Raw genomic sequence first — 12,696 nt, 5'->3', positions numbered from 1 at the left:
CATTGTTCCTTCGAGCTAAATGTTGCCACATGAGAGATTCATAAAATCACTGAAACTCGACCTGAAGTTCCTGCAAATGTGACTCTGTTCCTACACAGTGCACATCCACATTACCACAAGTTTATTCTAGTTACACTAGGAAAGAGTACATTTCTATCATTATTATTCAGGGTAGCGAGGAAAACAACTTCTTCCACTCACACAGTCAGTGTAGATGTATCTGTACGACATGTGAGTTCACGAGGTTTACATAATGTTTGATTCACTGCGTTTGTGTTTAACATTCATGGCAAACTCACCATGCCAGTGTTAGGTCAGTGATCGTCTCCACGACAGTGTAGAGGGCAAATACAATCCAGTACATCATCCATCGCACCTACAGGCAGAGAGACATGAATCATCGTTTAAAAGGCTGGCTGAGCATTAAACCATGCATCACCTCTTAACATTACTAATATTAACACTAACATTAAAAATCTTTGTTATACGAGGAGGACAGAGAGGGAGCATGTCCACCGAGAGCAGCAGCGTCTGAACCAGCATGCTGATCATGAAGAAATGATGACATCATCCGTTTGTTTTAATTCAACTGTAATCTAAGCACCTCTGTCTGTTAGGATTTTTGAGATTTACTAAAATAAAAATAAAATCAGATTAACATCTGATTGTGTGGGGCGTGCTTTTTTATGTCACGTTACATTTCACTGTTAGAAACTATGAAACACATCACACACTTCCAGAAGGAAACTAATACGACTGAAGGCAAGAAGGATACGAGCACCTACAGACTCATATCACAGTTTATAATACAGCCTCGCAGCAGCCCAAAGCAATGGGTGTGACTTCAGCACTAACCCCGCCCCTGACTTTGATGGGCTGAAATTCATTCATGAACAGCCACAGGGCCAGGACTGCCAAAATGAATGACATAAATACGTCATTAAAAACCGGAATAATTAAATGTGTAAATAATTAAGCAATTATATAATTAATTAAACGTGTCATTAATAAAATAGGAAATAAATAATTCAATGTTTTAAATGGAATGATCGTGCCTTTAATTAATTATTGATAGATTTATTCATTCAATCAATTCCAATTTTTAATTAATTAATGACACATTTAATTAATTACTTAATTTGTGTATTTAATTAATTCATTTTGTCACTCCTGGCCCTCCATAACCGTGAGGATTCATACTGCATCCCTCGTTTCCTGCGCACAGGAAGTTAAAACCAAAAGCAGCTCATATTTTGTATATTCTGGTCTGTCGGGATTAGGATTCCACTTTATTGTCATTGCACATGAATGAATACAGAGTAACAAAACACACTTCTGATTAGATGCAGACTGCAAGAGCAGCAAGTGCAATAAGAGCAGAGCATATCCAGATAAGTCGAGTAGAGATGAATACAGGTGATCTGTACAGCACACAGATGTTCTATCTGTGCAGACGGGCAGATATACAGGTGTACTATGAACAAATATAAAGATATGCTACATATATACAGATGTGCCGGTGTGTGGTAAACAGATGTCCTATGAATATATCTACAGTAGTGGAAGCGTAGCTCTGAACAGTTAGAGTTAGTTAGTTATAATAAGCGGCTCTGGAGTGCCACCATTTTGCATCATCGACCCAGAGTGCATCACTTTGTGTAATAAACACAGGCACACTTCCTGTATTTGTGACAGCGTCCTTCAGTAGAAGACGTTTATAGCATAGTAATGCCCACAACGTGACATACTTGGGGTTTCTTTTGACTTACATTACATGCCCTGAGGCATAATGGGTGCTTCTAAAAAGCTGCATTTTGAAAATGGGTAGAATTGATCATTTTTGATGATCAACCACCTCAGCTTTGACTGAGCAGAGCATTCAAAAGTTATTCTACTAAGAACCCTGCTCCACACTGGTGTAACAAGCGAACATGGTCACGAACCCCAGTGGACAGCTTTGAGCTAATAAACTCGTTTTTAAATGATGTTGTTCTTTCTCTAAGCCTCTGCCTCCTTCACAGGCTGGCAGCAGTGAAACAAAGGTTGAGGACATCTGTGAAGGTTCTCAGTCATCCAGGTCATCGTAGTCAAAGAAGCTTCTTCTAAGGTCTAAGTTCTAAGGTCATTTGCCCTTAGAACTGAAGAAGCTTCTCGGATGAGAGGTGAAACGTCTTCAAGCAACTTAAAGAAGTCCAGACGCTTTTCTTTCCAAGCTCCTTAGACAAAGGTCCCCCCCCCCCCGGCGGTCTGGCTTCCTTCGTCCCTCTTTGACGGCTTTCCAGTCCCGTCTGACTGGATTTCCATGTTAAACCAAGCAGTAGGTGTGTGTGAGTAAATAAGTGATGCTTAATTGTGTCCCATTTGCCCACAGAGGGGGGTTTTCAGCTACCACTCCGTCATGCTGAACAGCTGTTCACCATGAAAAACATCCAAGATCAAAAAATGCAGATTATGGAAAGTCAGCCAAGACTTCTCATCGTTTTTAATGACATTACTTCACTCATCTCTGTGAGAGTGTGTTTGAAAGAGAAACAACAGGGAAACACATTCACCCATCTCTCACACTCACACTAAATGTAAAGAGTGAGCTGACACTGAGAGGTTTAATTTATACGTTCAGTCTCCCTCTGCTTCAGACATTTCAGCTCCCAGCTTCCTTCTGCTTTCCATTTCTGATAGAATATTTGCTCCTTTCCTCCTTCATTCATTTTATCAGTACAAAGGACATTAAGATGTAACCTATACACCAGCCTTTTAGCTTCCTGGGGCTACAGTAGACATTTACTGACCCTGTCTTTGAATAACTGCCTTCCAGGGGGGGGGAGAAGAAACATTACATTAGACTTGCACAGCCACTACTGCTAAGGTTAAACTTGGATCAAAATTCTGGTGGCCCGACACCTCAGCCTCCTAGTAGATGCTCCACACTGCCAGCCCCACTGTGTGATAACACCCACGCTTACAGCTAAGAGGTCAAATGCTAAAAGGTGGGCAACAGTTACGACCACCCGAGCTTCAGTTGTGCCTCTGAAACAAACTCAAAGAATTTTGAGCAAACTTGCATCCAAGCAGCTGATTAACCATCCATCAATTCATCCTGACTAAATGAAAGAAACACTAAAGTTTTATCGATTAGTCATCAAATTGTCATCTATCATCTGTCATCTATCATACCAAACTCCTAAGGTGCACACAGAGCATCACAACACTTTTCTCAAGCACTGACCCACATCTTATGTTCCTCAGCTGCAGAGACTAACAAGCTTTTATTTAAAGTGTGTTTGCATCGCTCATAATGTTTGGTCTTAATTTATTTAGTTCTTGGGCTTTGCAGACAAACTATGATTCCTTATACGGAGGCTTTATGGCGGTTTTGAGTTCAATCCTCCGAAAAGGCTCCAGCATGTTGGCAATGACATTCAGTCCAAAGAACGCTGACTGGTTGAAAAGCCTGTAAGTGAAGCACAGACAGCGACTGCAGCTTTTTCTTTTACATCGGTGCTAAAAAGTTCTCTCTCTCTCATGACCTGTGCTGGAGCTTCTCCCAGAGGTTTTTCTCCCCACCTCACCAAGCAGTGCTGACAGGGCACCACTCGATCAATACGCTGATATCTAGGGATTAAAAAGAATCTGATGTATGTAGTTAGTTATGAGATTTGTGGATTACTTGTTTACACTCTGCCAGACTATACTTGGATCAGCTGATTTCTTTTGGTGGTATTCCAAACACATGCTGCCAAAAGGTAAGTTGCTTAAAACCATGCAACATGATTTAAGGCCATCTGTCACATCTCTGCTTTACTATGTTCATTGATCAGCCATCAAAAGTGCAGATACGCTGAACTGGCAAATAGCTGATACTGGCCGATATACTGGCCCCACTGAAGCACCATAAAGCAACATCTCATGTGCTCAGGTCTTTAGTCATCCTTCATTTCATCCCAGACCTTCTTAAAATGATTTAAGTGGTCTTGAGCAACAGCTCTCCAAGCTTTCTGGAGGTCTTTGAAAGCTGTTATTTGGTTATTGGCTGTTTTTCATACTCATTTACAGTTCAGTCCTTGTACCGGAGGACTGTTTGGGTTTTTGTAGCCACCTAACACCAACCTTTCTGAAAGTACAGCGTCTACAGCCATCTGTAAACCACAGAGTCCAATCCACCGTGTTAGAGATTTTGTCAAAATTAATATAAATTTAAATCAGGAAACACCATCTGGAAAGCATTTGATGCACAACAGCTTAAGTTTTCCAAAACACACTGCAAAAGATATGTTGTATGTACTCACATGGTGGAGCAGACAGGCCTGCTCAATCATGGCAGGGATACACACGGCTGATCTCAGACCTGTTTATCTACAACTGAGTGTGGTCGACTGTACATGGATGGACAACTCCGACTACAACGCTGCTGGAAACTGAGCGACATCACTAACATCAGTCAGTGAGCGCAATGGTACGTGTACGTTTTCATAAGCAGTGAACAAAGAAGAAGGCTGGGACTTGAATCTGTTTCAAGTTTGTCATGAACTGGAGTAACCTCTGCAGGGTGAGCTGTAGCTACAAACAAGCAGCAACGAGACGCAGAATAGCTGCTGCGCTGCACACAAAGTATTTCTCCTGGTCAGCTTAAGTACAGCTTGCTTCATGAAACAAGAAACAGTACTGATCTTCATTTCCAACCATTCCTTTATGAACCTCTGCAAAAGCAAAGTAAAAGCAGAGGTCTAACAAGAAGAGCAGATAAGGATAAAGTAAGTGGGTGAAAGACGCAGCAGTCTGAGACAGGGTGTGTTAAAGCTGTATGTGAATGTGTTACTAACTCAGCAGACTGGAATGTCACTCTCACTGGTATTAGTTACATCACCCGACTCCTTAGCCAAAACACCTCTAGGGCATATCGTCTATATGCATCCAGCCGTGCTTCAAATGTGTAATCAGTCCCAAGACCTGTTTAACATTCTGCAAAAGACTTAAAGAAAGCAAGTTGGTATCTACCAGAGGGGCTAGTCCCTAAGACAAGGACAGGAATGTCTGAATCGAGATGAAAGATCAAATCATTCGAACCATCAAACGCATTTTTAAAACTGACAGAGAAGAAAATATTTCAAAGGATGGAGGACTGTAATCACAGATGAAAGTGAGCTTTGGTAGGCAGGGTGACTCTAAAGTCCTCTAATGGCACAGGGGAGAAATAACTCACTTCAAAAGAACTATTAATCTACCAATAGATTTAATAGTTAAGCAAGTCGGCTTGCTTAAGTTCAAACTGAGGTTCAGGCTACGTCCACACGTACACGGGTACTTTTGAAAACTGAGATTTACCGCTTTCTTTTTTTTTTTTTTAAATCCCGCCCACACGTAAATGCAAAAACGAAGGAAAACGCTGCTAGGAACATGCCAAAGCAACAGGTGGCGATATATTCCTAACCGTGTAGAAATGTTGGCCAATCAGAAGTCTAGAAGCCTGGGTGGGAAAGAGTAAACAAAGATGGCGCAGAGAAGCAGAACTGAGCCCTTTGTGTGGAGGGACTGAAACTGTGTTGTATATGTAAGCATGTAAACACTGCAGAGAGTCAAGTTAAAGGTCCGCCATTGTAGAAATCCATTTCTACATTTCTGAGGACTGCTTCCATCACCTCGCTGAATCTGCGTCGATGCAGTCATGAAGCAGTTCTGAAGTCAGACAGAGGCACACTGAATGATCGATTCATACCTAATAAAGTGGTCAGTAAATAGGAGAATGTATACGGGAGAACATCATGAGCGCTGGCTGCTTTCACACCGCTAACCAGCACAAAGATGCTGTTGTGTAACGAGTGGAAGTTGTCAAGTCAAAATAAACAGCATCAGCAGCCTGAATGTAGAAAAATGTGACACGAGCTCCTTTTTCCATCAGTACCTCCTCGGATCAACTCCCCACGGATTGACTGGTCGCCCAATCCAGTACTACCTAACGAGGTTGTTGTCATAGCAACACGCCCGAGCATCCTGCAATGTAATTAATATGCGACACGAACGCTACAACAAAGTTGGACGTCGACACAATACCTGGTGTTTGGCCCGTGGCGTTTCGTCACTCTCAAAGATCATGGCCTTGTTTTTGTTGGGGGTTTTTGCCATTTCATTCAATGCAGAGTTTCAAAAATGGCCATTTTAATTTTCATGAAGGAGACACTGTCCGTGACTCACCGAGTGACGCTACTGACCAGCCAATCAGTGGCATGCAGTCTGATGACCTCACATTTTAGTGCCTGCTTGGATCGCCTGGAACCCCGGGGCAAGCAGGTACTTTATTTAAAAAAAAAACCCCACACCTGGTACCAGGTACTATGACCTAATGGAAAACTGTGGCACACCATACCGAGTCGATCCCAGTAGGTACTGATGGAAAAGGGGCTGTGCAGTCAATGTCACTAACAGTGGATACACAGCCTGCTCTGCATTAGTCCAACATAGTCTATTACTGTACTGCACATATCATCTCTGAGTTAATATCACCATTCAGGTTATTTTGAAAAAGGTACATAATGATGAAAATAAGATATATATTTTAAACTTACAACATCATATGTTCAGTTTCACTGACATATGCAGACAGCACATGAAGCACATGAAGCACGACGGCTGTGTCAGCAGGACCATGCTGGACGCATTCACATACAAAATGACGTCACTTGATGATATTATTCATTTGCATGCCTGCTGGAATAATTACTCATTAAGTGAAAAAGCTATAATCATGCTCCAGATCATTTTGGCCCACGTTACCTCCTAATTTGTCGAAGTTGTTGAAATGAAATGTTTTCTAATGTTTAAAAACAACATTAACAAATGTTAATAACTTAGACCCCCCCCCCCTCACCCCCCCACAGTGTGTCTGTGTGTGAGATGAAGTCATGCAGGAGAAGAGAAGTAAATAAAAAGTAATATTTCTGAACTTACATATTCCTTAACATTTTTGGTCTTGACAGCTTTGTAAGAGTAGTACGCAGGATACAGAGTCCCAAACAGCAGCCTGCATGGAGACAGAACACATGACAACTTCTCTCAAATTTAATCAACACAAATACAGTTTAACAGGAAAGTTCTCTGCACTGTAACATCGCTGGTATGTGGAAACACAGCTTTGCCTTTAAACCCACACCCTATTTCAACACGCTGATCAGCAGGCATACATAGCGAAGACGGGCCCGTACATGGTGTATATGATACAGTAGATACTGAGTGGTGAACCAGTGCTGCAGGTTTATACATTCTGTTTCACATGTATACAAGAAATTATTTTTATGTTGGTTTGTTTGTACCAATGCATACACTGCTGAAAGCCTGCAGTGCCACCATGCAAGCTAAGGCAAACGTCCAAAACTGCGTTTTTATTGTTAAAAACCATCATTTCTTGCATCTGAACAATGTGGGGACTCATTTATATCCCACTTTCCTCTGTCATATAATGCAACAGTTTGGTTTCTATGCAGTTTTCAACACTACCCCAAAATACTGCACTGTTCACTCAGGACTGTGTGCTAAGATTCAAGCAGAGAAAATCATATGAAGAATGTGAAGCTGGGTTTCTGAAGCTGAGGTGCTTTTGACTGTGCAGGCCTCGTTTTTTTAATTATATACTGAATTTCACCTGAACGAAAGAGAAACTGCACAACGAGCAATAAAGGATCAAGCGTTTCAGATGACGTTAGGAGAGCTCTCGTTACACACAGCAAAACAATGAACATCTACACACCCACACTAGGTAAACACCATATACTGTTCATGGTAGAAGCCTGTGAAGGAGTGACTCACAATGCAAGATAAGCGACTCGATAAATTTAAAGTGGGACACTCCTTTCCTCCAATCCCTCTTCCTTAAGCTCCTCTTGCACTGAGGTTACTCTGTCTACAGCACAGTGTGCAGGTCTCTCCAGTATGCACAAGCTAGATATACCCTGACTGTGCACCACATAAGAACACACAGCTTCTTGGGCGGCATTCAGTTTGTCAGCTGCCATCAACATTACTCAGCTGCACAGATTACAGGAAACACTGACAGACAGGAGAAGCACAGCATGGCTACAGCACAAAATAAGTGCTTTAGTATCATTGCAGTTTTTGTACGTCACATTTAACGTAAAAAGTGTGGAAATTGTCACCAGTCTTTTCTTAAAGCTGTCTGACTCGTCGATAGGACAGAATAAAACCAGTAAAGAACTTTTACTCTTTTAGCTAGTTAGCTAGTAGCCATCAGCAATGTTGTGGGTTACCTTGTTTTACCCTGCTTACCTTGTCTAGTTTTACTGGACTGTTTGGTTGTTCTTGGGGGTTTTTCACAAAAATGAATAAATAACTAACTTATGTAGTGGCTGAGAGGTCGAGCATGGACCAGGATGCAACAGTCTCACCACTTTTGATCACAAAGCAAGGTTTAGGTACACAGCTGGAACATAGCTGTCTGATTGCAATCACTCTCACACAGATTGGCAAAGGTTTGCAAATAATGTCTGTCTAATTGCAATCAGCAAACTACTGCAATCTGGCTGTCCCAGTACCTGCGAGCGCCTCTCTGGAAGAGGAGACTAAACTAGTCGCGCTCTTTTTCTTCTTTTATAAAAGTGAATTTGCTGACATTATGTAGACATTTTGTAGCAACTGCATGGCTCTTTGTGGGGGCATTTCTGTTGTAAGTCTGAAGGTTCTGGCTAGACTCTGAATGGAAGCAACTACATTTGTGTAGTTGTATTTTCTATACATGTAGATGGAAACAGAATTGTGATTTTGTTCATTTTAATGGTTAATCGCTGTATTATAACAAACAGAATCGATGTAATTGCCAAACTAGCCCCATATCAAACAAAAACCAGACGAATGATAGACTCGCCGTGTCTTACTGCTGTCGTCTGAACGCATTAAAGTTGCTTTGAAGACTGCAGCTGACTGGGAGTGGTCATGGACCTGCTCCCTGTCTTGCAGAAAGTCCCAACATTTTTGTGGTCTTCAATTTGTGCTAACTGTGTGTTACGGCCCTAGCTGGGCCTCCTGATACTGCCCTTGTGTGGGTGTGGTGTTTTTCTCCGCCTCCTCCTCTTTTGCTCCACCCCCCGTCTCTCTCTTGCTCTTCTCTCTCCCCAGGACACAGCTGCTGCTCATTGGACTCATTTACCACCTGGGCCCAGTCAGCAATCACCTCTCGGAGGTCATATAAGCTGGGGATGAGCTGTGAACAGGGTGTGGGGTGTTCTCTGGTGTCTCTGCGTCGTGTGTGTGGTTAACCTGCTCAAAGTGTGGAGTTGTGGAAACAGCATAGCTGCTTTGCGTGAGTAGTGTGGGCTTGTGAGCCTTGGCAGCAGCAAAGCCAACTGCTGTTAGTGACAGGGTGAGCTTGTGGGCCCCTGGAAGTACCTCCTCGTGGTGTGGAGTTTTTGTTTGGCAGCAGCAAAGCCAGCTGCTGTTAGTGACAGGGTGAGCTTGTGGGCCCCTGGAAGTACCTCCTCGTGGTGTGGAGTTTTTGTTTGGCAGCAGCAAAGCCAGCTGCTGTTAGTGACAGGGTGAGCTTGTGGGCCCCTGGAAGTACCTCCTCGTGGTGTGGAGTTTTTGTTTGGTTGTTGTGTTCTTTGTTGTTGCAACCCTTTTTCTCTTTTTCCAAGTGTTATTGGTAAAACGGCGTTGCCGGCTCTTTATGTTAAGATGATCTATAATAAAGACTATTTTATTTACTGAAAACACTGGTCTGTTTTCCTTTCATTCTGTTCTGGACTCATTTGTTACTAGTCCCCTCACTCACATGCCTAGACCCTTTCGGGGGGAACGTAACACTGTGAGAATGATTCATGTTAACATCATAAAGATTTCAGTGCTTTAATTCTGCGGATGTTCACGGGAAACGATTAAAACACACACGTTAGAAAGACGGGCTTCATGAGTTTTACCGGACTGCCGCTAGCTACCATGACAACAGCAGCGGCTACAGCGAGTCCAGACATGCTCGCATAAGCGTGGGACGATCCTCTCCATCCAAATCAAATAATCCTGATCTTAATGCTGTAGTCTGTTTGTGCCTCCACTCAAATACACCTGACCAGTCTCACAACAGCACTGCAAACACCAGAGAAAACCAAATGATAAGAAGCCTGTGAGAAACTCTGTACAGAGGAAACAGCCAAAGCAGATTAAATGGTATCTGCTAAACACAGATTTGGACTAAACAGAATCTCTCGTACCCAAGTGTAGCCTGGATCCAGAGAAATACCATCATCCATATCAGTGCCATCTTCAACTTCTCCAGTTAGCACCCAACACAATACAGCGCTGCAGCCACAGACAGGCACACAGCCTCCTCTCACGAGCAGCTGGAACAGGAACTGATGTTCATAATACCGAACACGCCTCACAAGGAAGCAAGAACAGGCCGGAGACATCGATCATTCTAATCATCCAGTATTGGATCAGATTAAAAGAAAAACAAGACTCCGCCTTCCAGTGCCCGATCACTCTGATCACTTACATCAACAGCAGTGATGGGATACAACATAAATACTTTCATGTTTGCAAAATGTTTCGACATTTATAAAGACAAAAATATCAGATAATCTCATGATGGTGTAAGAATAAAGGAGCTGATTTAACCCTTCTGCTACATGTTGAGGATTTTACCAAGAGCTCAGCAACCAAGAACGGATCCTTTGAGTATTTACTGCCCCGTGGCTGTAAATAATCGGCTTATTTACTGATTAGTTATGAACAACTTTCAGACTTCTAGGAAACATGGAAGCCTTTAAATCATTTTTGCACTATAAAAATCTCTAACCACAGACTTCACGGATACAGTATCGTACACAGACACACCGCCTCGGACCACAGTCCCCTCAGTAACCAGCGAGCTGCCAACAAACAGAGCTGTTTATATTCCAGCTGTCGCTATAGAAACATCGAGGTAACCAAGACTTCACACGCTCGTCACGTCTCTGCGTCATGTCAGTGCAGGTTCAAAAATGTGCTTTTTGTTCGATAAAGGGCAGAGAAGCACACAGCCGAGCCACCGACGGAAAACAAAACTCTGTACCTGAATCCTGTTTCTCTGTTCTGGTGCTGAATGGGTTTTGTGTGAGCGTTTAAAGCAGACAGGAAAGCTGCCAAGATCAGACCCTGGACTACCCAGACACACAGGGACAAGAGCCTGCAAGGACGTCCTGGTCTCGCCATACCAAGGGTGTCAAACATAAGGTCCAAGATTCAGAATCAGCCCAGAAAACACTGCAGTCAGGCCCACTGATTTCTTCTTCTTTTAACTGTATTTTCACACATTTTACAGCCTGTCCCACTGATAAAAATCTCCACTACAGCTATTGATGCTATACGAAAATAATTCAATTAAATGACTAGTAAATGGACTGGTTCTTATATAGCGCTTTTCTACTCTGAGCACATGCTTTACACAACCTGCCTCATTCACCCAGTCACACAAGCACTCTTCCTGCATGTAAGATATGTTCTATAATCTGACGGTGGAGCAGAGACACCTTGGGGTTAGTATCTTAGCCAAGGATACTTGCCATGCACTGGAGCAGACGGGGACCAAACACCAACCTTCTGATTAGTAGGTGACCTGGGGTCGTTCGCGAACGAAATGGCTCTTAGAGCCGGCTCTTTGACGTGAACGACGCGAGCCGGCTCCTTATCGCGAGCCGTCACGTGGGTTTTTTTTTTTCTTTCTCTCAGCCTCTCTCTCGCACTTTTTTCCCGCTTCACTCTGCACGCGAGCCTTGTGCTTTACGCTGGGCAGAGGGGGGAGGGGCGGTAGTTACACTCAGGAGCACAGGAACAGAGCCAGAGAGAGAGAAAGAGAGGCAGGGACAACAACGTTAGAAAGGTATAGTAATCATCCACAACTATTTTCGGTTGCAGATGATAAAGGATTGAGAAAGTTTATTCATGCAGGTCCATATGACAGAGAATATGCATGTTCTTTTAGTTTTCATATTATAATTTATATTTAATTGTGTTGTGGTTTGCAGTGTTTTGTGTTCTTTTCACTTTAAATTTGTGAAAGGAAAAAGCTGAAAATTTAAATAGTTAAAACTTGAAATGTGAATAGTTGATTTAGTAATTGCTCTACCGCCGCAGCTACAGCCACGCCTTGTACCGACTCCTGACAGCAGCAACGATTAGACGACTCGTCACACACACTCTTACTCAGAGATTAAATGTGCAGTTAAATGTTTTTAGTTCATTGGGAATTTACTTTCCCAATGAAAGTCCAGCCCACTTAAAATCAAAGAGCTGTATGTGGCCGAAGATGTAAAGTGAGTCTTCCACATCTGCTGTCACGTAGGCAAAGATATTACTTGGTAACAAATCCATGAGTACCCATATTGGTGGTGAACGCTGTTAAACTTAAAGGACGGTATGTTATGCAGGAAAGTGAAGGCGGGTGTGGAAGGTTCCTCCAGGAAAGTAGGACAATCACAGGCAGGAAAATCAAACCTCAAGAGTGGATTTGTCTCAGCAGGAGTCACCTGAGCTATTTCATACATTTTATTATAAAAATATTTAAGCCACACAAAATCAAAACATCAGCAGCCAATCAATGCCCATTCCAAGATCAAGAGCAATAAAGCTTTATTTCAAACTTTTTTTAAGAACTGGAGGGAAAATAGTTCCCAGAGATTTTCTGGACAGGTCATGCACATACACTGTACTGCATGTCTG

The 12,696-nt window shown here is 42.6% G+C and overlaps 1 protein-coding gene across 3 annotated transcripts in view; it reads right to left on the bottom strand.

Moving 5' to 3' along the window:
• Positions 1-12,696, bottom strand: part of reep3b (receptor accessory protein 3b) — a 35,831-nt gene that overhangs the window by 15,887 nt on the left and 7,248 nt on the right. The window contains exons 1-3 of one of the 3 annotated variants that reach the window (XM_026177547.1): positions 8,275-8,471; positions 6,943-7,015; positions 300-376 (exon numbers count right to left, since the gene is read on the bottom strand). In XM_026177547.1, coding sequence (XP_026033332.1) covers positions 300-367 — 68 coding nt within the window. In that variant the 5' untranslated portion in view covers positions 368-376; positions 6,943-7,015; positions 8,275-8,471. Of the gene's footprint in view, positions 1-299; positions 377-6,942; positions 7,016-8,274; positions 8,472-12,696 lie in introns of those variants that run through there. The other 2 variants (XM_026177545.1, XM_026177546.1) reach the window with 2 other exon arrangements.

The sequence above is a fragment of the Astatotilapia calliptera genome, chromosome 8 (assembly GCF_900246225.1).
Source record: "Astatotilapia calliptera chromosome 8, fAstCal1.2, whole genome shotgun sequence".
NCBI lineage: Eukaryota > Metazoa > Chordata > Actinopteri > Cichliformes > Cichlidae > Astatotilapia > Astatotilapia calliptera.
This window is presented reverse-complemented; position numbering and strand designations above follow the sequence as displayed.